Source organism: Poecilia latipinna, unplaced genomic scaffold (assembly GCF_001443285.1).
Source record: "Poecilia latipinna isolate Pla-1442-1.1 unplaced genomic scaffold, P_latipinna-1.0 Scaffold232, whole genome shotgun sequence".
NCBI lineage: Eukaryota > Metazoa > Chordata > Actinopteri > Cyprinodontiformes > Poeciliidae > Poecilia > Poecilia latipinna.
The window spans coordinates 418,725-445,867 of NW_015112848.1; the positions used below are offsets into that span (position 1 = coordinate 418,725).

Here is a 27,143-nt window from a genome sequence, read left to right on the forward strand (position 1 = left end):
TTGTGTTTTGTGTTGTGAGGGGTTTGGGTGGGGGGGGGGGGGGGGGGGGGGGACTGACGAGTACTTTTGTGATGAGAAAACTTTTTTTTAGAGGATAGCTTGAGGGCAGCTTTTCTGCTTCCATTGTTCTGGTTTCTCTCGCAGAGACTTTGCTCATTTAGACCAGCCAAACATTCAGTCTCAAATGAGAGGGTATAAATTAGCTCTGTTGATTTCAGCCTAACAAACTAGATGGAACTGACTGAAAAGATAAACCAACACTTTTGTTTTTTTTTTGTTTGTTTTTTTTTCCTTCCCCGCTTCATCCTTGGATCCCGCCGAGGGGTCAGCGGGATCCAAGGTCAATACACCATAAGGGCTGTTCCTGCCATCCTACCACGCAGACAGCTACACGTACTGTTCGGTACATGCTCATCGTGTATTGCATGCATTGTAAGTGAGAAGTGTGAGAAAATCAGAGCTCGGGGGAACTTTGTGCTCCGGCAAGGAGCCGTTTCCTCCTAAGTTGCCGGTGATGAGTTGGCGACACCGAGGCATTTAACCTCCACACTGGGAGGAAAAAGAGGATACACAGAGGCGAAGGAGGCAACAGGGGGATGGGGCGAGCTGTGACAAGGAGTGAAACTAGTCAAAGCTTTGAGGGGCAGTAGGACTTATGCTCAGCTCATGTTGCATTTTAAACACACTCAAGTTTACACAGCTTCCCTTTACGCAGTGTTTTTAACACCTTAGGCGTTACTACCAGGTTTGTGAACACCGTGTACTCACACAGACACTTTTATAGCTACTTTATTACATGAAGTCATAAGTGCTTTGTAATTATGCCACAGAGAAAGTCAATGACTTCACCTCAGTGTGTTAACTTCGCTGAGAGCCTATTTTGTGCTGATGTCAAGGCAAGTCGGTGTGCGTGTGTGCACAATAGGCGAAGCTAAAATAAGCAGGACAAAGTTAGAGAGAAGTCCATTACGTTGCTTGTTGGAGTCATTCCGTAGCTTAATGTACTCCTGAGTGGGACTCTTGACGAAAGTATTGCCACTTCACTGGGTTTATGCTAATCTGGGCAGAAAGTCTGACGAACTGCAAGCTGGAGGGTTGCACACAGCTCAGGTACGCATGAATAGATAAACAGTGACACACAGTTAAACATCTCATCGTTGCTTACGAACACAAAGGCAATTGCTTACAGAACTCTGAGGTACTTCAGGCCAGCAAAGTCACTCTTGGTGATGCGTGTGAGGTTGTTTCCGTTCAGCTCCCTGCAAAGAGAGACACGCAAACATGGATTAATAATTTATATTTTCTCCCCTACTGGACTTGCTTAGCCCGGTGACTAAAAGAACATACAGTTGCATGGAGGAATCTGTTTTGATATATGATGCATAATCTTAGCACAAGCTGCAGACACATAGAAAGGGAGCTTAGCTTTCAGTTCAGCATATGCTATGACTGGTACAGACATGCATTATTCAATCTTATTTATCCATCTTATCCTAAGTTATTTCCCTAGTCTGCAGTCAAATTTCAGATCTTAGAGAATCAATTCCAAAACAGTGTCCATATATCTTCAGGAAAAGTTGAAGTTTCAACCTTTTGGGGGAAAGTCCAAGTCAAGCTGCCAATATCTGAGAGGCAAATCCACATGAAGTCCCAATTATTTGAGGGAGAAGTATAAATCACGTTTCAAGTTCTTAAAGAACAAGTCCAAGTCATTTCCTAATCGCCATAGAGACAAGGACAAGTCATGTATCAAGTCTTTGGGAGGTAAATACAAGTCAAAACCCAAGTCTTGGAGGGACAGGTCGGAGTCAAGTAACAAATATCTGAAAAGCAGACACAAGTCGTTTTTTTGAGCTCCAAGTTCACGTTACTGAGTTTTTGGGCAGGTCTCAAGTTTTTGCCATTCTCACATCAGGCACATGCCAAGGAAAATTTAATCAAGCACCTAAAATGACTCAGTTATTAACTTCTATGAATTTATATTCTTCATTAAAGTAAATATAAATAATCTTTACCACAAAAGAAATACAAATATGATTCGATTGATTCAAGAAAAAAAGATTATAATAGCTACACAGAAATATTATTAAGAACACATATGCACTGTGATCAACATTACAACAAGTAATTTTACTACACCACAGTCATGCAGGAGGGACAACATTACACAAATACCCTTAGAAGAACTGACATTTACTAGCTTACTTTCACCCTTACAAGAGATAAAAATTGTTCATGAAACTTGAGTCCCAAATTTCAAGCTAAGAGTACAAATCCAATCATAAAATTATTGCTTTTGTGGCTTAAGTTTGACCAGAGTCTAAATCACAGACTCACGTCCGCATGTCTGACTATTGCTACAACATAAACTGAAAAAGTTTATGTTTTTATGAAATGTAATGTCAACTATACCATAAATTGTTGGGTGACTCTGGAAGGTAAAGTTAAAGGGAAGTTCAGGCTCAGCTCTTACTCCACTGGGAAACATTAAGCAGTGCTGTTAAAGGGAGGCCACATTTAAACTGCCTGTCTTTTTATTCCACATTTACCACCACCACAAACACACACACACACACACACACACACACACAAACACACGCACACGCACGCACGCAAACAACCCCCCCGATACTCTCTACTTTCTATCCACCATGTCCTTTTACAATTGTCGTGGATTAGCAGGAGCCAGCAGAGGGGATTTGAGTAGGACTGCAAGGCCAGAAAGCTAAGTGCTTTGGATATAATTGAGCAACCTCCCTGCTGTGTGCTAATCATCACTGCAAAAAAAAAAAAAAAAAAAAAGTAATAATAATTTCAAAACAAAGATTTTAAAATGACTTTTGAGTTCCCAAATAATTCCACTGGCAAAATAGTCAAGTAGCCAGAAACATCGGTGCTTAAAGACTTTCAGTTTCATTTTCAACTTGATTCTGTTTATTTGCCGTTGCACAAAAAATCCTTAGTAGCAGGTTGAATTTTAATGAAGAAAGACAGCACAGCATGCAAACCACAATGACACATGTCAAAAAAAGTGCAAACTTTTTCACTTTGACCAAGTTTGTATTATGTCTCCACCCTTTTCTGAACCCCCAAAAACCCCGCTCTCCAAAAGCAAAATCTGGCTTGGAAATCTACACTGAAGCACAGGTCTCTTTCCCTCAGTCGCTTTCTCGCCTAATGACCACTCGAGGGACTGTAGCGCTATGCAGCACGAAAGAAAACGGTCATTACTGACAGATGGTGTATGCATGTGAAAACGAGCATGTGTGTGTGTTCGTGCTTTTATATATATATTTATGTATATACACAGGTGCAGTGATAGGCAGAGCAACACAGCCACAGGAAAATAAATAACTGACTGGGCTTCATTAGTCTGGGCTTCAACACACACATGTGGTGCTCATTACAGGTGCTTACGCAGACATGCACACACACACAGATACGCAATCTTCGGGATTTCCAGTGTCTTATCTTCAGGGTGGTCATTCCTGATGAGACCCGGAGGGCATTTAAACGGAGAAAGATAGAGGATGAGGAGAAGGAGAGACAGAGGAGGAGGTACTCTATATGTGGAAAACTCACGTTTCAACAACTAAAACACTTTCTATGTTTAGCAGTTAATCTTTTTCATGCTACTCTACAGCTGGCTTATTAAAGTTGTCACGCGTGAGTGAATAAAACGACCTGTTCTGGCGAAAAATTGGTTCTTTGAGAATGTCCAGAGAGGATGCAAAATTTACACAATGTTCAGAGCAATTTCTCGCTTTGATGGTAGAACCAGTCAGAGTGAGGCTGTGGAGCTACATGGTGTTTGTTGCAGTGGGATTTTGCAGCAAACATGACATTAAAGGGTAGCATAAGATATTTGAATTCATATTCTGGTAAAATACTGCAAGAAGTTACAACTCTCTTGGCATCTTCACTTAATATAAATTTTGATTTTGGGGAGTTCCTGGATGCTGAAGCTAACAGCTAGTCAGAGAAGGGCCAAAACCACAGCAGACTCTAGGGTCTTAAAACAACTCGGAGCTCAGAAACATCACAGCATTTTTCAAGCACAACTTTATGAAATTTTTAACCGTCGTACTATTTGTACTGAGCGGTTACATACTCAGAAGCTGATGATCATTTAAACGGAGGAAGAAGGTGGTGAGCCACACGTGAACTATTTCAAGAAATTGATATATCTAAACATACATCCTGTCAAAATGTGTCATTTATGGCTTTATTCCGCAATTTCACGTTTCCCATGCATGCTTCTAGGAGCACCTTTGGGGTTTGTAGCAAAGCGCAGCCGTTTGCAGTGTAAATCCGGGGTTAGGTTCAATGCAAACCTAACTACTGCTAAAAGGTTAATCCAACAGTGTTCATATAAACCGTTATGATTTGGCATCTGCTGGATATGGATTTATACTAGATGAAGATGCTGTAAGAGTTATTTTCTGCAGAAGACATTAATTCCTTGTTTTTTTTTTTATTGAAACCCAGTCCATCACTTTAAGTTATGGGTGCCCAAACCCAGTTCTTAACAGCACGAATAACAATATGTAAGATATATATTTGCATATTTATCTTACAGGAGTTCTTATTCTTGCATTTAGTTCTTATTCTAAATGCAAGAATAAGAACTCAAAGCATGGATACGCTGAGTTTACTTCATCAGTGCTTACCTGTATATTTATTTTGCAGCTAAACAGAAGCAAACTCTGCTAAACTCAGACAAAATATATCAAGGAAAAAATGTGATATTTATTAGCGACAGAATTGGTCACTGCTGTTTTTTTTTCCAAATCAAAGGGAGCCAAGCAAATTTTGGCATCACAGTAAAGGCATGTCAACTTATTTCGTAGACACATGTTTTTTTTTTGTTTTGTTTTTTTTTTTTACAGTAACTCTGGACATATTTTTGCATGAAAGTACCATCGCATTACTTTAAAGCCTTAAAATTATTAGCTATCATTCCAAATTCCTACAGCAAAGGATTTCCACCTTCAACTGGTTCACTCAAATCCATTCCATCCTCTGGAAACCTCTGGCAGTAAGAATTCCCACTGCTGACACACTTCCTGGGAAGAAATTGGATTTATGACATCACTATCCTAATCCCTCTTCATCTTCCACGCCAGGCTGATTGATGCTGGTGAATATATCCTGGTGCAACTTCCCTCGGGTGGACACAGGGCAGCTTTGCTCCACTACTATAGATCTCTATAATTCAAAGGAGGCTCTGAGCGTTGCTACAGTACTGAAAAACTCATTAGGTTTATTTGTGCTAGCTGCTGGGAGTCCTGTGCAGAGCTTGGTTTTGGACCTGTTTCGAATTGAGCTGTGCTACACGAAATAATAATAAAAAAAAAAAAAGGTTCAAGCAAACAGTAGAATAGACTAATGTGCGATATTTTCACACACCAACTGGAAAATACACAAGGTCTGTTTTACAGGGTCTCTGAGTACACATCAGCGTCCTATGCAGTTGTTTAAATCGCGCAGAGCTGTGCTCAGTCAATGGTAATTAGCACACAGTCAATTAGCAGAACAATTAAGATCCACATCATTTGAGCCTTAAAAAAAAAAAAAAACTACTCCAGCAATATATATATATTTTTTTTAGATTTTAGACATTCACATACAATGAACAAAAAGACACATCTTAAAGTTAAACAAGATTAAGCTTTCTATTTTTTGGTCAACACTTTTTTTTTCTATTTGCTAAATGCTGAAAAAAAAAGTGCAAGTTTAATAAAACATTTCCATTGCAGAATCATTATTATTATTTTTGCAAATTCTGGAGTTTATATACATTGAGAAGACTGTTCATTCAGACAATTTGGGAATGCCCAGATAAGGATGTTGTCGTTTTGTATGCTTCTGATTTATAATTCATTAAATTTAATTGGATGCACTCTTTTTGATGTGTCTGAAAGGACAAAGATCTTTGTCGCCTTCAGAAAATCCCACACCACTGTTCCACATCTTGCTCACTAACCAAAGTCACATGCTTTTTCTGTGATTTCACAAAGGTGGGTTTCTTAAGCTCTTTTTTTCTTTTTTTTTGCTTTGCTTTCAGCCTCATAATAAGTCCTTGAAACATCCTCTGTCTTTAAGGTCAAAGTTATTTCAGACTCTAAGCAAGGCCAACAAGTGAAGATTTTGTTTTTCTGCCACATCCTTCTCTAATATCACATCTAACTGTTACATTCAGGTGCTCAGATTTTTCTAGGCTGTCATTCTGCTGTGAACGCCACAAGACCATTTGTCCCAAACAGCTTTAGCCTCGCAGGAAACACAGAAACCCACTGATTGAGGAATGGTGGCACGGCGCTTTCCAAACTCCATGCTGTGGAAGCAATCTGATAACGAGAGCCCCGAGGCTGTACAACCTAAAACACGGATGCCCATTAATCACAGCCACAGACTGATATCGCTGTTTGAGCAGCAGACCGGCGACCGTGCTCCCCAGATCAATGAACAGGCGGAATAGCTGCAAACAAGCAAAACATTTCTCCTCCTGCAGATTGGGCAACATATGGAGGTGACAGCCATGAAACACACAGGTGGGCAGAGAGCAGGGAAGCGATATAGTCACAGAGAAACGCAAAGAAGACAGAGCAACTCTGACAGGGTTGTTAGCTGTCTGAAAGTGACGGTGTGTAGCAGTGTGGCGGAGGGTTGCGAGTAACCAGGGAGAGCTGCAGGAAGCTGACAGACTGTCTGGGAAATGTCAGCAGAGGGATGAAGTCTCTCAAGAGCTGGTGGAGACTGTGGCCTACATACCAGCTGAGCAGACATGTTTTGGAACCAGTGGGCTCTGTCTGATATCGCCTTGTAAAAGTATTCACACCCCCTTAAACCTTTTCACATCGTTGCTACATTGTGACCACACATTTGAGTTTTTTTTTTTTTTTCTTTTAGGATTTTATGGCATACAGGTTCATAACTGTGAAATGAAAGGAAAAAGACAATAAATAAAAATCTGGAAAGTATTTACTCTGACACCTCCAAAATATACCCCTAGGAAATCTTCTGATTTGTGATAAGAAACCGCATAATCTCAGAATAACACGAAGACCAAGGAACACCGCAGACTGGTCAGGGGGAAAAGTTGTGGCAAAGTTTGCTGCCAGGTTTGGTTACAAAACAATATCCACACCTCAGGGACATCTCGTAAGATGTTGTTACATCCTTCATTGGGAAAACAAACAAAAAAAAAAAACGGAACAACTACATTTCCACAAAGTCATGACCATCCATGTAAACTGACCGACTGTGTGAAGAAAGCAATAATTAGGGGAGCTGTTAAGGGGCAATGGTAAATATGCTGGAGTTTCAAATATCAAGACCTCGAATGTAAAAATCTGATAATAAGACAACTATTAGTTGTGGACTCCCCCAAATTTGGGCTTTATGAAAGGGTTTGTTAAGAAAAAGTCAAAAAGTGTCCCAATTTATAGCTTAGCCATATAAGAGACACGGCAGACATGTGAAAAAAAAAAAATTCTGGTCAGATGCCACAAAATTGGAACTTTTTGACCCACTGCAAATCACCATGAACACAATACACCTACGACTGTGGTCCTGGTAGTACCACTCTGTGGGGAAGCTTTTCTTCAGCAGGGGCAGGGAAACTTGTCAGAGTTGATGAGAACATAAACTGAACTTAAAGATTTCAAATTGGGTCAGAAGTTTACATTTCTTCAGGACAATGACCTAGAGGCCACAGACAGAACTACAATAAAACAGTTTAACAAAAATGATTAATGTATTGGAATCTCCTGGACATTAATCGCAAAGAATAGGCTAAAATTTAAGTTTAGATTTTCAAGTGTTTGTACTGGATTTTATTAAGCATCAGCAGTAAACGGAGCTAATTACAAAAACAGAAACACTTATTGGCATTCTTATTTCAAAAGTATTTTGTAAACCATGTATCTTTTTCTTTCCACTTCGCAACTACTACTTTCTTTTGGTCTGTCACATAAAATCTCAACGAAATTCAGTGAAGTGTGTGGTTGTAACTTTATGTGAAAGAAAGCAAGAAAGAGAGAAAGACAGAGAGGAAGAAAGGAAGGAGAGAAAGAAACAGCCACAGTGACCACACTGTTTTACCTTACTGGAACACTTCTATCCACACTAAGAGGTCAAATTTCTCCTCAGCCTGAGCAAAAAACATCTCTCTCCATTGACATGTGGTTTTCAGACAAGCAGTTAATGCCGTCAACTGTACATTTTTACTGTGTGTCGGCGTGTGTGCGTGCGTGTGTGTGTGTGTCAATAATTATATAAGCACACTTGTGTGTGCAGTGACTGTCTGAGTGTGTTTCCCTCGCTCCTGGGCTCCTCAAGGGCTATTTACAGTTTTCATTCTGCTCAGTCAGGCCTCAGGAGCAAGATTACTGATAGGAAAGTTAAACATCAAGTAGATCACTCACAGACAGAGCCCACAGAAACACACACACACACACGCACACACACACACACACACACACACACTGTTCTTTCTCACAGCCCCAATCACTGTGGGGTCTTCTCCATGCTGTAGAGGCCTTCTCTCTGTATAAACACTGAACGGCAAAAGCGCATGGCTGTATAGGAAACATAAAAATTAATGGAGCAAAAAAAAAATCAACAAGAAATGGGAATGAACTGAACCAGCGTACGTTAAAAGGCAAAAGTAACAGAGGAACACTGATCAAAAACGTTCGGGTAAAAGGGAATCAATTAAACATCTGTTCCTATATTGGTGGTGCTACAGGCGGGAAGAACACACACATGGAAGGAACTGCAGCAGAGGCCAGGACTGAAGGGCCTTTCATGGTTTATGGCGTATCTGTAGTTTGTTCAGCCACAGACTTGGAGGTTCTGTTGTGGCTTTTCATTTCGTATGAAGGCATGTAGGCTATATGAATGCACACTTCTGACTATGAACGGGGGATCATGTGGATAAAACATCTGCGCTCTGCCACATCTGTTACGTTTCATATAAAGCAAACAGAGAACTGAGAAAACGTTCGCCTCACAAATGTTCATTGACAACTGGTAATTTGATTTATGTTGGGCCTGAGCCAGAGTATTTCTGTTGGTCCCTTTGAGTAGAGAGCGTTTGGGTCTCGCCCCCCACAGAGCCCACTGGCAGCAGCATTCCACCTGCTCTGCACAGAGAACAGCTCAGCTGCTGGTACATCAGATCCAGTTTGGATAATAAGTTCATTTAAGTATCAGAAAACAAAGACAAGGTGATTATTACTCAGTGATGACCATCCGATGGTGGATGGTCATCACTGTTTGCTAAATGGCGACTTGAAATTTTGAAGTGGAGGTTCTGTGGAGTTATCATCAGCAGTCAAAGCTTAAGTGGTCTGAAAGTGCAAAGCTAAAAGCGAGTCAGAACGTCTTGCACAGTGGATTCCAGAAATAGCAAACAGCTCAAACCTCAAACGTTGCATTGTCATTCAATTTGTCTAAATTTGGTTTATTTTCTTTTATTCCTGGTGACAGGAATCAGAGACATTTCAGGTTCATCTCAGATTCACATACTCTTTTTTTTTTTTTCTAATCAGTAAAAACTCAGCATTACCAGGTTCTTCACAGTGGAAGCTGTTACTGCAGAAAGAAGACGAATGTTAGCCATCTTAACATCAATCTTGCATTGGACTGTAAAGATCTGTGTGTTGGAAACTAGCCGGTGCATTGCAACACGCAGGTTTAAACGTGTTTGAAATGGTCGGGCTTAATCTTACCATATCTGTGATACAAATGCAAAGTGGGTTAAAATCTGTATAAGAGTTGTGGCTTAAAGTACCAATCAGGAGCAGCTTTCAACCTGACAAACTGTTAGCTGCAATGTTTTATAAGAAAATCTTCCTGATTCTTCAAGCAGAGATCAATTTGACGTCTGTATGTGTGAGTTAAATAAAAACTCCTCCACAAAACCCCTCTCCAAAATATCCAATGTGCTTAGACATAAACAATTTAATGATGACATGTATTTGAATTTGAACATATAATAATAATAATAGTACATAGTAATACATTCGTCATAATTCTAATTTACAGTGTACTAAAAATACCAAATTCATATGGAATGCGGCCAAAAATAAACTTGTTTCAAGCACAGGCGACTTGACAAGTGCGATGTGTAGATTACGACGACGTATCTATCCACTCTATCATCTGAGTGTTCACTGACGCATACTTTAACACACATACATCCTACCCCATCTCCTTCACCCTTGAGCTTATTGCCATTAAGTCTGTAGGGTTGCGAGCAAAGTGAGTCTCCTGAGAAAAGCATAAAGCAAGCAAGGTGGGTTCTCAAAAATTCCCTTTTTTATAGTCTGCTGAAATGCCGAAACTCTCAGGCAAAGCAAAACCAATCCCACATGTGCTCCCCAATGTGCAAAAGCACATACATCATTCTGTATATATGCATGCCAGTCAAGCGGATTTCTTGCAAAAAGTATATACACGCTGAACTTGAAAGGTGATTTTTGGCAACACTCTGTTGATAAGGTAATTTCTCAAGTCTCCTGGGTGCCATCAAACACATCCATAGAGAAGCTGTGCTCATCTGGAAAGCAGGCCAGAGGGTGTGTGTGGACACACACCAGCTGGCTTTGATGCTTAGCGGTCAGGCATCGCTCTGCTTAGACAAGCAACACTCTGGCTGCACATGTAATGTTAAGTGTAGAAAGGTGAGTACGTGCTTGGGTCAAATGGAAAATAAAAACAGTAGAGTACAGCAGAGGATGAACCCTGACCTGGAAATGCTACCTGAATATTGACTCCGTATTTTCACAAGCTGAAAAAAAAAAAGTAAAAAAAAAAAAAAAAAAGCTTACAAAAGCATTTTATGAAGCAAGTCAGGGAAACCGAGGAGCCGAGGAGCTCACAGCTGTGCTGGAAAGCCCGTAAATTGAACTGATTCAGTCCCAGGCCTATACTTTCACTACAATCCACTGTGCATTGACATTCTCTGTGCGATCTTCATTCCAGGCATTTGTCAGCAATGAGAATAGATAAATGAGGCTGTGAAACTGGGCCTGAATTAAATCCACTCCTCCCGGGGCAGGACCCGTCTTCCCCGCCATAATAAATACCATAATCCTTTTTATTCATTTATGAGCTTTGTGGTGAGCTACAATACTACTTACCACTCCGCTGCTTAGCACTCCTTTCATAAGTGATTGCCTCCTTTATTCTTACACTCCCCTCATTCCTTTTCTCTTCACCATAGCCGGAGCTGGCAGGCACTGGTGGGCAGGCTGTGTTCAGCCACGTCACAGTAAATTATGGATCAGATGCCCGGTGAGCTGTCAGTTACTCTGGCTATGTGCTTTTTTGCCAAAAACGCTGCAGGCAAAACCTGGCACAAGCTCCCACACCTCCCACCTCCAAAGGCTTAAAGCTATCAAAGTCATCGAGCCCCTCAACCAGCACTAACCCCCGTGTGTTATCATCTAGTATTACTTATTCGCGGCACGCAGGCATATAAAACATATGGAGGCACATGCTCAAGTTTATGAATAAACAAAAGTGAATGCATGCATATGGTGCACAGCCTCCATCGCCTCTATTCTGGAAGAGCTCCAAGACGCCCTCTGATCTCAGTACAAGGTATTTTCTGGCTCATAATAACGTTGTTGTTTTTCACATGAAAGCATCTAGACTTACCAAGGTGCGCAACTCCTCTCGTTCTGCGCATCCACTCATTAAGAGATGAGACGAACATTTAAGATGAGCAGCTGGACTGTTAATTTGATATCTGCGGAACAAAGAGCTGCGAGCGACGCACTTTAATCAGCCTTACAAATTTCCCTTTGTTGGAGTCAGATTTCAGGGTGATTATCAAATTAATGTGATATTTGTCAGAATCAATCATTTAAAAGGCTAATTGCAAACGAGGAAGAAAAAGGCGAGAAATAAAATGACAAAATGATGCAAAGCGGAGGCAGAGGGGACAAAGAGGCTATTAGCCAATATTCGGGAAAGAGTGAGTTCAACACATTGGAGCTCACAGTCTCATTACAGGCTCTGGCCTGAGGAGCACAGGGGTCAGACCTGATCCAAACGCACACTGACAAGTGTAAATGGGATTTTGCTGTCTGTCTCCACAGCCTCCTTGCACACACAGGGACATGCACCTTTCAGGAAAAAAAAAAAAAACAAGAGGAGAAAACCAATTACCACATTTGTTCACACACATATTCAGGAAGAGAGCAGCCTAATAAACTCAATTGCATTTTTTTGTATTTTTACTTTGTTTCCTAACCCATTTATCTTAAAGCTACAGCATGTTACTTTTATAAACAATATGTTTTTTAGTTGTATCAGTGTAGTATAATCTGCCTCCTCCCTGTGGTCCTACAGCCAACTGCAGAAATGCACCACTCTCGATCAGAAACAACCAATCGAAGCCAGGAGGAAGGAGTTAGCAGTGTCAGTCACACTCGTGCATGCTGCAATTTAAATATATATATATATATATATATATATATATATATATATATATATATATATATATATATATATATATATTATTATTATATTACTCCCACTTTATCGTACATTTCAAATATATTCAGAACCCTTGAACATTCTATTGTTTTGTGAGAATAAAATCACAAATATCATAGGGATTGTTATTTGTTGCAACACAAAGTAAAGCATAGTTGAAAGATGATGGAAAATTTTATTCTTGTATTTGAAAACTTATTTTGAAAGTGCTTTTTTTTTGTCTAAAGTGTTTTGTTGCCTCTACAAGACTTTCCTCTAGCATAGCCCTGCATCAGCTTCATCCATCTTCTCATCAACTCAGGTGAGTTTTCCTTTCTGAAGGAAAGCAAGCGTGACACTGCTGCCACCATTTTTCATCAGTTTCCCACCACAAAGCTTTTAACTTGGCGGTCAAAGAATTAAACTTTTTCTCATCTGACCAGACAGGCTTCATCCACGCAGTGCCCCCCACATGGCGATCTACAAATGGGACGTCACATGACATCCTTACTGCAACTCTTTAATTATGGCCAGATTTGAGGAGCGCATGAGTAGCAGCTGTCTCTTACACAAACTCATACCACCTGAGCTGAGGATCTCTGTAGCTCCTCCAGAGTTTCTGTGGGACTCTGATCAATCCTCTTCCTCCACAGACAAACGGAAAAACTTTTTTCAGTTTTTCAGAGGAAGGACTGAATAGCACTCCATGAGATGCTCAAAGCTAGAGATGCTGCTTTAACTCTGCTTTTTTTTTTTTTTACATCTGGTCTGTCTGCTGTTCTTCTTGCTCTCTAAGACGCTGCTTGTTCCTTAACGTTCTCCAACAAACATCTGAGACCTTCACAGAGTAGCTGCTTTATACCAGATTTCAAATACACACAACTGGGCCGTTTCCAATAGTGACTTCTAAAGATAAATAGTCAGACTGGATTTTATTTCAGCATAAGCAGGACTGAATTCAAATGGACGCCACATTTTTTTCATTGTTTAGTAAAACATTTAGAACCATGCTCCATTATACTGATATTTCACAACTGTGTTGATTTATGACAGCAATAATGTGCCCAAAATGTGAACAAGTTCAAGTGATGTGAACACTTTTGCTCACCTTTGACCGCAATGTCAGCTACTAATTGTCACTCACTTATTCACATATTCTCAAAAAAAAAAAAAAAAAATACCCATAAATCTGGAACTGCACATGGGAGCATCATGTGTGGCCAATGTGTGGCTGCGTTGATTCGTCCACTCCTCTTGATTAATCACCCGACACAAAAGCTCACACAGAGACCAGTTTCTATTGTTAAACAGAACTTCTTAGCAGAGAGCAGCGGCCCTATACATGAAGAAAATCCACCCGTGAAAAGAAGAAAGGGAGTGACCTAGAAATATATTAGATAACTGTTGTGCAGAGCATGTTTCAAATGCAACATGCCGAGTGCTCAACGCGATTCAAACACGGCCCACAAAACGCAGAAGCAACTTTTAACACAGAAATGCTCTTTGAGTGAAAGCACGGGGAACATTTCCAGTGTGAATGGCCATTTATCTAAAAGGAAGTCACAAAATGAACACGCTTCCTCTGTGGTTCACTATTAAACTGATCTGTGAATGTATGCAACTTGCATGGGGGTGGAAAAAGAGGGTTGTTCTTGGAAATTAAATGTGGAAAGCATGTAATATGCAGCCAGCTCCCACCATGCCATCACTGATGCCTCTGACACTGGCTTTCTCTGCTCTCTTCCCATCCGCATGTTTTATTCACGGCTGATATTCTTAAAGCTGAAACTGAACAATCTACCCCCCCACTTTGCGCTCCCTCTGATTTTTGCAGATGAATATTTCAGAGGAATGTCAGAGAAGATGGAGAAACACCCCTCTGCCGGGCTGGCGCCCGACTCACGTCTTTACAGCTTAGGTGATCCTCGCGCAGGACTCACTTAAGTGGCAGATTTGCTTAATTTCCTGCATGATTTAACAATTTGGGGAGAGAGCGTTCAGATGCATGACAGGGCCAGAGAGTGAGAGAAGGAGTGGACAGCGCACAAGTGGAGAAAAGTGAAAAGATGAGAAAGGTAGATGAAGACAGAGGGAGAAAAGCCCGCAGGACAACCGAGAAACTAACAGAACCTTTAAATGAACTTAAGTCGTTAGACTTGACTCTGGAAGCAATTAAAAAGTGGAGAAAAAGTCTGAATTTCTTCTTAGTTGAGATAGAAATGCAAATAACACCAGATGAAACAAACGGATAAATATCAGACATGCAGAAAGAAAAAAATGTAGTAAATGAACAAGACAGGAGCACATCTGCTCCTGCTTTTTCCAGACTCTGATGTCTATTTATACCTGACTGGAATGCCAGTGAGTGACTGGCTCCCCTGATTGGCACATTCACACATGCACTCACACACAGCATGCACAGGCAGGGCTATTGTTCTGTTTCCATCTAAAGAAACCCATGTGCACTACAACAACACAGCCGTAGTGGAAACAATGGGAAGACAGAACACAGCCTGGCGATTCCTCTGTCACAGATACACACATTACAAGGGTAAGGAAGTAAAGATGGCACTCACAGTCTCTCGGTGTTGCGGGGAATACTCCTTGGCATAGTTTTGAGACCCAGTCCATGGCAGTCCACTGTGGTGCCGCTGCAGGTACAAAGTGCCGGGCAGGCGCTGGCATTGCCCACCATCAGGGCAGAGAGCATCAGCAGCCACATCCACTGCCTGGGCAGCCTACCCATGCTTGATTCAAAACCTCCAACGGGCATGTTCCAAGCCTCTTCTTCTTCTCCTTTTTTTTACTTCTTTCTGTCCAGCTTTTTTTGATTTTCACCTTCCTTTGGCTCCCACAAAAGTCCTGCCACACCTTACAAGTCAGCTGAAATAATTTTATTTAACAGGAAAGTATGAATAGAAACAAAAAATTAAAAAAAAAAAAAAATAGAAAAATCTCCTACACAAATCCTACAGTTCTGGTGATGCAGCTTTGATATCCACTATAGTTTGCCCATGTAAAAAGGAGATGTTTTCCTTCTTTCTTTCCTTCTTGCAAACTCCTGTGCTGTTTCGTCTTTGTGGAGTTGGTGTGCTCTGGTCGGCATGCGTCTGTCCTCCTCTTACTTAGTCCTGCTCTGCTCCGCTTGCCTGAAGAGAGAGGGAATAGGGAAAGAGCAGAAAGGAAAAAAGCCAGTCTCTCTCTGTCTCTCTCTCTCCCTTTTACACACACACAAACACACACACGCGCGCGCGCACACACACACCAGTCATCCATCACAAGGATCTACAAATAGCAGAGCCCCCGACTCCACCCCTACCCCTCCTGTTCACCCTCACTTCTCTCCCTCCTCATACAACCCCCCCACCCCCTCCGACGCAACCCTGCCTGAACTCACACTCTTTCCTAAGATCCCTCTTTCATTCCCTTGACTCTCTTCACAATACAAATCTACTCCAACTATCTTCCTCTTTTCAGCTGCTTCTTACACACTTACCCGACTCATTCTTGTGTCTCTGGTTTGCCTCCAGGCGAACCCCACAGAGAGAGAGACAGACAGACAGAGAGTCCTAACCTGCGTGACACTACAAAGCCTCTGCCCGGAGCGAGAGAATCCACAGGGGATGGGAAGAATCAACACATCGGTCCAGAAAGGTGGAAAAAAAAAAAAAAAGACTGAATAAATAATCAACAAGTACAGTATCTTTTGCACATTTTTTGTCACGCGGCAGCCACTTACATCACTTATTCTTCACTGAGATTTTTAGGTGGAGGCAAAATCATGTGTGCTTTTTTTTTTTTATTATCTCTCCCTCTAAAAAGTCCTCTCTGCATTTACTCTTATTTAAAATCTAGCACAAAGAATCATCTTAATGCTCGAGACATAAAGACGGTATACAGAGGACACCCAGTTAGTTCATGAAATGCAGTTCATTTAATGAGTAAATCCGGCCCCAGAGGTTTGCTATAGAGCATCGGTGAACAAAAAGCATCGTACGGACCAAGAAACACAGCAGGACAAAGATAAAGATCGAGCGAAACCGAAAGCAGGTTATGTGGTAAAACATGGCTGTGGCAGAATCATGCTATGGGAATTATTTTCATCAGCAGGAACAGGAAAGCTAACCAGAGAAGATGGGAAGATGGCTGGAGCCGAATCCAGATTTGAGACTCCTTACAGCGTTAGGCAAATTTACAAATGTATCGGTTCAGAGACCTCCAACTCCAGTCCTGAAGAGTTACTCTGCTGTAACTCTTAAAGACATTCCTCCTCCAGCACAACTAAAAAATGCCTTTGTAGAAGGTGATGACATGTTGAGAATGTAGTTCAGCTGTTTCTTGGTTTGTTGGAGAAAGGAAGAGCAAGATGCAGGATGTAGACTGAAGTCGGAGAACGGCATATTTGTGTTTCATTCAATGTCCAGAACCAAATACAATCAGCTGATGTTCAGATGTGCTCTTCATCTAATCCGACTGAGCTTAAGCTATTTCAGAATGGGTGTGAACACTTTTTCATGTCTTTACTTGTGTATCAGGGGAAGCAGCAACAGACACTACAAAGTGTTAGAAGGGAAAAAAAAAAAAAAAAAAACTCATAACCATAAAAAGTCAACGTTCCGTTTAAAGCACTTCATAATCAGACAGAAGAGTTAAAACATTCAAATAAAAAAACTCCAGTGTACTCATACCTGCTATTTTAATTTATTAATGCAACTGGAACACAATCCCAGGCTCAGCGCCAGAACCAAGCAGTTTTTGAGTCTAAAAGTGGACTCAAAAACCAAGAGCTCTGCTGAGATGGAAAACAGTGAACAACGATTTTATTCCCCTAAAAGGACGTCTTCATATGATCACAGGGGGACATTTAGTGAAAGAAGCGTATATATTAAAGCCTGTCTGCTGTTGAGAGTGTAACTATAGCTTTCTGAGGAACTGTTTACAAGGTCAAATTTGCACTTTGTGAAAGTGCAAATCTGTACTTTAAGATGTGGCTCCAGAACAGGATCTCAAGGATTCAGGGTATTTTTGGTCATGGTTATCCACAGTGTGAAATAAATGGTAACATAAAAAAAAAATAAAAGAAAAAACAGGGAACATATTGTGAGAAATCTGAGGGGAAAAGAAAAACCTCTGAACTGGGTTTGAAAAGCAGTTTGCATGCAAAGCTTCACCCCACAATGGAACGACAACCATGAGAACAATGAACGCTGTTTAAGTATCATATAGCATGAATTTTAGCTGAAACCAAAAATGACTGTTTATGAAGAACATCTTATGTGATGAACACAAATGCATAAAGTTCAGATGCTCCAACCATCTTCATTGAGGTCGAGCAGGAGGTCTAAATATGTTCTGTGGATCATCCTTACAAGTGTTACAAAAGAAGGAAAAAACTGGAATGCAATGCTATGCGACCAACGATATTCGTATTATTATAAAACATACACATGCAGGGGAAAAAAGAAAAAAAAAAAAAAAAGCTCCATTTGTCCTTGTAAAAATGTCACTTCAGTGTAAATCTTCCCGTTATGAATTGCTAATTAAAGAGGAGACAGTGGTGTTTAGTGGTAATGGGGGGTAGAAACATCCCTCCGCTCTCACAGAGTTGATAGGAATGCACACAAGTACACAAGAATGACTTCTCGGCTCTTAAAGCAAAGCAATGAGACAACATGGCAGCAATTTACAACTGTCTGGCGGAGGAGATGTTTGCAAAACATGAGACCTCAAACAAAGGGGAATGAAAGGGCGAGTTACAACTGATTTCTGTTCTGCCGATTCAAAATTTTATATAAGCAAGTCACTTTCTAATGAGTCCAATTTACAAAATGAGAAAAGTTGCGCAGGACAAAGAAAGATGCTTCTCTGTGCTCAACTGTGACATGTGACAAACAGAAGGCAGAGTTTATGTCTGAAAAACCATGGATCAGATAGGAGTTTATAACAGAGCGGCTTCCTGTCAACGTCCATTGTGATATATTTTATAATTTTGACAGACTTGGCACATTTAGACAAAAGAAAAAAAAAAAAGAATAAATACACAGCAAAAATGAAGAACACATTTTTTGTGGAGTTTATTAGAGCATGGAGAACTCAGGTCACAGACATCAATCTGTTTTCGATTTGACAAAAGAAATATGACGCTCCGGCTGTAAAAAGCTTGCTTAGCGTTACTGAAGCTGGCTGCCGCTTATGTGAAGAACTTGAGAAAAGGACAAACTTTAACAATTGGTGAAAGTTGGTCTCACTGCCCACAAAATCTAATAATGCTTTCAATAAGGGATTAGCCTGTTTTTTTGTTTGTTTGTTTGTTTGTTTGTCTTCTTATCCTTGGTAATTTTGCCATAATAAACATTAAATTAATAATTCATTTGTAAACAGTTAACATTAACAAACATCTTATTGCTTGCAACAGCACACTGGGTCATGCGTGGATAACGATAAGCAGGAAAGCTGAGTGATCATCTCCAGAAGCAACATATTGTGTAGAAAGATTCCTACCTCACAATCATTTGCAACTAAACAGCACCCCCTCGTGGTTGCAAGAAAAAGTGCAGGACCTGACTTCACACAATCTCTAAAACACGTAAAAGTAAAAAACAAAATGTTTACAAAATGTATTTAAATAAAAAGGAAATTCAGGAAAACATCCGAAAGTATTACAGTAAGTTGCACAGCCCTACAGAAGCACCATGGGGCCAAGCAGCAGTAATCACATTATAGTTAAAGGGTAACAGCTTAAAGCGAGTATTACTCAGTTCAAAAGCGATAACAGCGCAAACTCTTTCTGTAAACACATACATTTAAAAAAATATGACAGTGGTCAGAAGAAAAAAAACACATTTGATTTTGCTTCAAGTCCATTGAATCAACCATTACAATAATAAAAAAATAAAAGCATACATAAAAAACCCCTCGCCAAAACAGGAAAAAACACCACTTTAAGATCCAAAACTGTAGTTAATGCATAGAGATACAGAGTAGCCTAAGGAAAAGCTTAAAAGTAGGAACTAAAAAGAAATGCCAGTTTAAAATATCAGTAGCATTAAAAAATTAAAAAGTGTTCACGCAACTTTGTTAAAGGAATAAAAAATAAAAATATTGTGTCACCTTTCCTTTAACTTTCTCTTCACAAGTATTAATTTTCTAAATATGGAAGCATTTATGTTAAACTAATGCAAATCAATCTTGTTGCATAGGAACTCATCTTTACAACTTAAGACGCACAGCTTAAGGCACACTTTTGAATTGGGAACTTTGGTCCAACAACATTTACTTTACAAACAGTTAATCAGCACATCACAGTTTCTTAAGACGACAGAGGAGGAACAGTGAAGGTCTTGCCATGTAAACAACAGCAAAATATAATAATCTGTGAACTGAAATTCACTGAAATTCAATAAAATATCCCCAAATTCTTGGCAGCTTAAAAACGTCACACTTGACTGACCCAAAACACACAACATCAGCATCCTCACTGTTGTGTTAAATTAGCAAGCTGCAAAGATATTCTTTGGGGTTTTATAAACCCTTAAGTTTCACACTAAAGGAAAAAACAAAAACCAAAAAGAGAGGATAGTAACTATAACATAAAACGCCTGATGTTCCCAAGGTCTTGGGGAGCACAAACCTTTAACAGCAATTCTTCCTGGCAGAGAGGATGAAAAGGGGTTAATTAGTTGTCCAATCTCCAGCTGAAAGCAACTATAATTGTTACATTTGTCAGCTACAGATGGATGAATGCAGAACGACAAGTTGCTGTTGAGCATTTAAAACAGGACAAATGCGTTAATATAATGTCAGTAATTATGGAAAATTTCAGTCTAACTGAACAAGAAACATTACTGAAGTATTTCACCACACATCTCCATCTACGTGGGATTTTATCCACAATTTCCCTCTGAGTAAAAGACTCACCAACGTGGTAAATGATTTTAAACATTTTCTACAAATAAAGAGTACCACTGTAAAAGCCAGCCTCTTTAACCCGATGCCCGTACATTCCAATAGAAGACATTCACTTTGAGGCTGAATGTTGCTATACTCACTTTCTCCCTGTGGGTGTTTTTTCATAATCTACCCATCATCAGGATCTGGGAGGAAGACTCTGCAGTGTGCCGTTTTCTTTCTCCGTAGAAGCCTTCCTCTGTTACATAAGTGGAAAACACAAATCATGTCCTTCACATAATAATGAGTTATTTGTGAAAATATTGATTAAAGCATCAAAGAGGATGCAACATAAAAGCTCGTCCGCCAACCTTGACAATTCCACCCGCAGAACGCGAACGCCAGTGTCTCTTGATGAACGGAGTTCGTGTCTCCGCAGAGGAATTCGAGTCGGGCTGCTTTTCAAACTACGAAGAAGATGGCACCTCGTTAAAGTATCGACTTAAAAAGGTTCAATGCATAGTTTGAGTTTAATTTGTCCTCTGAAAAGTCCCACTACGTTACCCGTCTGATGAGTTTTTTCTTCTTGGCAGACTCTGGCATGCTGTTGACTTGCTTGTAGAGTTCTCTGAGACACGACTCAGTGTAGCTCTGATTCTCAGAAGGCTTGATGTCGCTGGTGCTGCTGGTCTCACCTGCGATTGACCTCATAGAGTGAGAAGGTGACGAAGTTGCAATCGCAGCAATAGAGCCAGTTTTGTTTCCTGAAGAGAGATTCAAGTCGTCCTAGAAAAGTCAAGAGATATCCTATTACACACTGCGCACACAACTGACATTCAGCTGGACAAAATCTTAAATCAATCAAGCAGTATTGCAAACATCTAAAAAAAAAATAGAATTATACTTTATTTCCACACAATGGGGAAATTCCTGTGCAACAGCAGCAAAGAGAAAGACAATCAATGAAAGTAGGTTTACATCAAAATGGGAATAAGTCATATGTAAAAACAGAATACAGAAAAAAACACATAAAAGAAAAAAATTCAACAAAAATAAAACATTATGAATATTTCCCTGAATAATTCATAGAAAATACGTGTACAGCATTAGCCATTGTTTTAGCTACAGGGCATGGGTAAGGAGTGGTTTGTTTAGATACAATGACAATGAATGGATGTAAAATGGGGGACTGAGTTCACAAACAGATCCAGAACATTGCTACAAACTTCTCTATTAAGACGAAAAGAAAAAAAAGAAACACACTTACATTCGACTGAAGCGTTTTGGATCCAGTGTAGAATAATCGAGCATATTCTTTGATATAGACAGGTGCCTTAAACGATATAAAATATGTGCAATAAAGTCGGAGTCTGATGAATCTCATTTATTATGCACCGCATTAAGTCACTATCAACGAAAACATGAAATGCACCAAAAGCAGTCAACAGAACACATTTGACATTTCAAAGCATGCACACATAATGAATCATTGTTTATGACACAGAATTTAGAAACGTATAAAGACTTCACTATTTGATTTGTAAAGGTGTTTTAAAATGGAAAGAAAGTTAAAGCTTCCTGAGTCACTATTTGACAAAGTAAAATCAACTCAATGGAAAGAAAAATAGAAAGGTTTTTAGGTGATCACAACACAGGTCAGCCATGACATCAGTAAGGTAAGGCTGCTCATTTTATCATTCAGCTAAGAATATCTGTATCTTAAATGCTAGTTTTTCAGTTGTTTCGTTCTCAAATACTTGAAGAACAAACAACCCCCTGCATGGAGATGGCTCTGAAATAATATAGCTGCTGCTGGGAATTGTAATAACTTCACGACTGACTGAATGTCAACGCATATCCGTCCTTGTCCGGATGTTTCGGAGTGTGCATTAAAGAAATCGGTGGGAATGTTTCATTACACAGCAGGGTGATAGGACTTGATGGCTTCGAACGGATGACTAAAGAGCTTTTCAGGGAGAGTAAATCTGACTTCAGTGTGGTTGTGTGTCTGCATGCAGGACACCTGGCCGAAGGCACAGAAGTTTCACAACAAACAAGCTGAAAATGGCCACAGTGAAGGATTAGGATACCACATACACGGCCGTTTGATCAAAAGCTCCTACTCAAAAAAATCTGAGACAATCATGACCTCTCAACTTCTGAAAATGAATCTTAGTGAGTCTGATCATAATTTACAAAACACTCACGAAGAGCATTTACTGATTTCTCTCTGTGCCAATTCTCAGTTCATATTCTTTAAGGTCTGCATTTCTTGTAACCCTGGCAACATCCCAGCTTGATAACTAATGAAAAAAGACAAAGCTATCAAAAGGAACTTAGTGAATCCAGATTTGATCCTCGTGTTGAAATCAGAGACACTGTGCTTTTGATCGGCAGTTCAAGACAATCAGCACATCTCACTGATTGTCTTTAACAGTGAGATGACTTTCGATTCTCACCTCGGGGAAAATTGGCTTAAATAAAAGACACACTTACAATGTACATCACTCTAGTCATTCTATTCAGTTAAGCAGCAAACTAAGTGGATTACCTTGAACAATTTTTGCGAGTGCCGAATGAGAAACGCTACCCCGTTATTCAGTTTCTCTATGTTTCCCTGGAGATCACTTGCTGTCACCTGCATCAGAATATATATATAAAAAAATACATAAGAAATTATAATAAAAAAACGTTCTGAAATTCTTTCGATATTTCAGAAGATCCTCACATTTTTGGGCCAGATGATATGTGGAGCAAACATTGTTGCTAAATTAATAGCAGACATCTTGTTCATGTGCTGGCTGCGGGCCGTGTGGTACAATAAGTCCAGCAGCAGCTTCAACAAGCTCCGGTTGGCCGGTGGGAGCAACATAAAAAGCAGCTGAAACGCCTCAATCTGGCGGGCCTTATCGGGGACATTAGTCTTATTTCCCTTTTCGTCAAAGCAGGTCAACTCTGGACAAAGCAAAGAGAAAAAGATGATAAAAAAAAATATAATAAAAAAATACCAAAACGGGCCAAAATTCTGTGCGATTCAACAAATACCTCCGATCTTCAGGTGAGCATGGTAATGTCTATGCATGAGCAGAGGCTCTGGCAGCTCTCCCAGGAACACCTTGAGCAAAGTGGCGGCATCATTGGGATGGAAGTCACCTGTCTCCAGATCTATCTCAGTGCCGCTGTTGAGCATTTCCCTTAGGGCCGCCTGCCTCAAGCTGTGGCCTGGCACCCGAAACAACCCCTCCACATGAAGGTCTGGGGATCAGCGAAAGAGAGAGATAACCAGAGGGGAGGAAGGAGTAAGGAGGGCAGTGTGTGGGCGTTTTGGACACAGAGTGATGAAGACAAACACACAAGGGCAGAGAAAGAGGCAGACGAGATGTGGTGAATGAAACTGAGGGAGAGAGTCAGCAAGAGCAAAGTGCTTTCAGATGAATTATTTACTGATGCATTTGCTTCTAGTGTCCGCTTTCAGCAAGTGACATCATTCTTTTCTAGAAATAAACCATGACCTCATGGTAACTTATTGTTCATAAAGAAAGTTGTGGTGCCTCAATTTTTGACAAACGTAACTCTATTAGTAGTGAAAAAACAAACAAATGAAAGTCTGATCCAAGTCAAAGATTCAATCACGAGTTTTAAAGTAAAAAGTAATGATATGTGGTATTTCTTTTTTATGTTTGAAAGCATATGCATAGTGCTTTGAAAAAATATTCATACCTCCTTATACTTTTTCACATTTGTTGCTTTGCGCTATTTTTTTTAGCTCAATTCAATTCAGTTTATTTATAAAGCACCAATTCACTACAAATGTCAGCTCAAAGCAAAAAAATAATAATAATAATAATCATTTCAATTCTAATTGATCCTGGTTATCAAACAATAGAGTGTTCTCAATTAATTATTCAAAGTAGTTTAAAAAACATTTATATCTAAGGAAACCCAGCAGACTGCATCAAGCCATTACAAACATCCATGTATTTTTTAGGATTTTATGTCACAAGCAGTGAATACAATTGTAAAACACAGGGCAGACGATGAATAGTGTTCGAAATTAAATTGAGAAATTGATACAACAAAGTTTAGCTTTTTCTTGTTTAATTCATTTCACAAATATTGTTAGATATTTGTTAAATATGCAATTTTTTGAGAAAGGTTTAATCCTTTTGAAAGGCAATATATGTACAGTTTCATCACATCAAGGTGTTAATAAAAAGTCACTAAAACACAATCGTGACTGTATAATGTTTGTATGTAATTATGATGCCATAACCCTCCTTTCAGGAAAGCATGTAAACTTACTTTTACTCAGGTATTCAATGAGCTGACAGATCTGAGCTATTCCTTCTTCAGTTAAGGGAGCTCCAAATATCACTCCTTTTTCTGTCAAGCAACACAATAAAGAACATTATAACGTGTATTACAAAATAAATCATCTTTTAATATGTTGAATTTGTGTGCATTATCCAAATCTTGTTCCATAGTATACCAAGAGTGTGCAAAAAAGCCATCCAGAAGGCCATGCGTAAAGAAAGAAATAAAGAACGAGCTTAATCATTATAAAATTGAATTTGCAGTCGTGTAATAATTAACTAAATATCTTACTGCTGCCTACAACAGTAAGATGCAGCCAAAATGTAAATAAGTTGGAGTATGTTTATCTGTATGCATTATTAAAGGAAAAACACAACTCATTTGTATGAAGTAGCTGATTCCAAAACCTGTGCACATTAACACCACTTACCTTTCCGTTTGCGGAAGTTGAAGGAGCGCAGAAACCCGGTGGACGTCGGCACCTTCGGCACCGACTCTCCAGTCAGCTGGGCGAACTCGTCCCCTGGCAGATCTATGAGCCGGGTAATATTGCTAAGCACCAAATCCGCGAAAATCTGCGGATGCTCATGCCTAAACCTCTCCACAAAGAAGTCCGGGTTACAGATTACAGGCTCGCTCGCGTCTGGTTTTTCGTGACAGAGGAACACGCTGCAATTTGTCTCCCTGCAAAGAAACAGGCATTAACACCATCAGCTTGTTATTACATTTAATAGAAAGTTTCTAGCCGGGTACCAAAAGTGAACGACTGAAGTAGGTACTGAGCAAACCTATCAGTCTGCCAGCTGTTGCTAGGTTATTTGGTTAAGCTGGGTTGGGCTAGCATGTATTTTTTTATGTAACGTTTGTAATAGTACAAGATAATACTATATACTTTCAATACCATTTAAGGAAGCATACTGTTTTCATATTACTACTGTAGTCTGTTCATTCACTTATATAATGATTGAAAATGTGTTACCTTCTATCATGCTTCTCAGTGTTTTGAGAACAATTTTTAGTCGCCATCTTCGTTTTGAATCTTCCGCGGCTTCATGATGGTCACGCCCACGACGTAACGTACGTAACGACCGTTAAGCCACTGACGGATGGGAATTTCGGCTCTTTCCGGGGCTCTAAGAGCCGAAATGCCCGCGTCCGATCTGAGACTTGCTAGGTTTTATTTGCTATTTTACAAGCTCACAATCCCACGATTTTGAATGCATGTATGGTTGCAAAATTTACAAAAGATTGATTTGCCAACTTATTTCATCGTCAAAGACCATGGCAGCTTTGAAATTCTGTGGCAATTCATCTTCCGCAATTTACATAAAAATGTGAGATGCCAAAATCATACAAATACAGTAGCTTAGTTTAATTGTCTTTAGATATTGCCAAATGTACTAACAAAGGATTATTTAACTGTCCTGACTTTTCAAAGATTAGAATAAATGACCATTATTTGGCTTCCATTAATCTGCACAATCTGTTGTTTGTGTAAGCATTGTTGACTTAGACAAATATAAATTATAATGAGTTGCATAAATTGATTATTTTTCATCTTTTTTCGAACTACCTTCGGTGCATAAGCTGTATGAAACATGTTTAAACTGCATTACTTATGGGTGGTTAAATGTACAAACTTTGCCAACATAATATATTTAAAATACATACAGCAGCCAATATTTACCTATAATCTGGTTTAAAAAAAAAAAAAGTATTTAAAAAGCATCAGAAGCAACCTTTGACTCTGCTAGAAAATGATTCATTTCTGACTTTAAATAGAAAATATTTCCAATACAAAGATCATTTTTCACTGAGAAATCAGTTTTGATAGAGACAGTCCCCAAGCGTCACTGTCCACGCACCTGTGTGTTTTGATGTTTAATTTTCTCAGAAAATGGATTGGTCAGGAGCCTTTGCTTCAACACATGAGTCCCCCTCTGTAAAAGTTGCCATGGTGACACCCTAGTAAGAAGTAAGCCAGTCATAGGCAGTAAACCTGCCAAGTTACAACCTGAGCTTCAAAGCAAAAAAAATATTTAACTTGTAACATATCTGTCTTAAATTAGATATACAGAGATGACACCCATCAGAAAAAATTTTGTTTCTGATTAAATTACATTAATCAAAGATTTATTTCATGCAAAAAAGGCAAATTATATTAAAAAAAAATCTGTGTGATTTTTTTTCCTATTTTCTCACAACTGATGGTGAAAATTACAGACACCTCCATTATTTGGAATGAGGAAAATCTAAAAATAGTGTATCAAATACATATTTCCGCCACTGTTTGCATTGTTATCAAACCAAAGAAAATCACTGAATCTTCTGATGTTAAACAAATTATAACTTGACTGAATACTGTTAAATCATTTGCAGAGTGAAAATAAAATGCTATATAAGTCTAACATCATTTAATTTCATTTCATAATAGAGCTGCTGAAGAAGGG

At 39.5% G+C, this 27,143-nt stretch overlaps 2 protein-coding genes across 6 annotated transcripts in view; both read right to left on the reverse strand.

The window, feature by feature from the left end:
- The window catches only part of slit1a (slit homolog 1a (Drosophila)), a 100,867-nt gene extending 85,119 nt beyond the window's left edge, over nt 1-15,748 (reverse strand). For all 4 annotated transcript variants that reach the window (XM_015032169.1, XM_015032167.1, XM_015032168.1 and 1 more), the window contains exons 1-2: nt 15,069-15,748; nt 1,188-1,259 (exon numbers count right to left, since the gene is read on the reverse strand). In XM_015032169.1, the coding sequence (XP_014887655.1) occupies nt 1,188-1,259; nt 15,069-15,265 (269 nt within the window). In that variant the 5' untranslated portion in view covers nt 15,266-15,748. The remainder of the gene's footprint in view (nt 1-1,187; nt 1,260-15,068) is intronic.
- Nucleotides 15,749-18,542: 2,794 nt separating this feature from the next.
- LOC106947279 (rho GTPase-activating protein 19-like) lies at nt 18,543-25,838 on the reverse strand. 2 transcript variants are annotated; one of them, XM_015032171.1, is made up of 11 exons: nt 25,673-25,838; nt 25,124-25,377; nt 24,682-24,762; nt 23,425-23,634; nt 23,108-23,334; nt 22,931-23,017; nt 21,647-21,712; nt 20,944-21,165; nt 20,751-20,846; nt 20,568-20,638; nt 18,543-20,140 (listed from the first exon to the last, which is right to left on the reverse strand). In XM_015032171.1, exons 1-10 carry the CDS (start codon nt 25,717-25,719, stop codon nt 20,579-20,581), a joined length of 1,350 nt encoding a protein of 449 aa, XP_014887657.1. In that variant the 5' UTR covers nt 25,720-25,838; the 3' UTR covers nt 18,543-20,140; nt 20,568-20,578. The 2 variants fall into 2 exon arrangements, with proteins under 2 accessions (XP_014887657.1, XP_014887656.1); XM_015032170.1 differs by having other exon boundaries at nt 20,541-20,638.
- Between the last annotated feature and the right edge of the window lie 1,305 nt (nt 25,839-27,143).

Excerpts from the sequence above, each read along its gene's own strand:
- LOC106947279 (XM_015032171.1), bottom strand. The coding sequence starts at position 25,719 with ATGGCGACTAAAAATTGTTCTCAAAACACTGAGAAGCATGATAGAAG. Across the intron at positions 23,335-23,424 it reads TGCTCACCTGAAGATCGGAG|AGTTGACCTGCTTTGACGAA; the intron begins GTATTTGTTGAA and ends TGCTTTGTCCAG. Across the intron at positions 20,847-20,943 it reads AGAAAAAACTCATCAGACGG|TTTGAAAAGCAGCCCGACTC; the intron begins GTAACGTAGTGG and ends TCTTCTTCGTAG.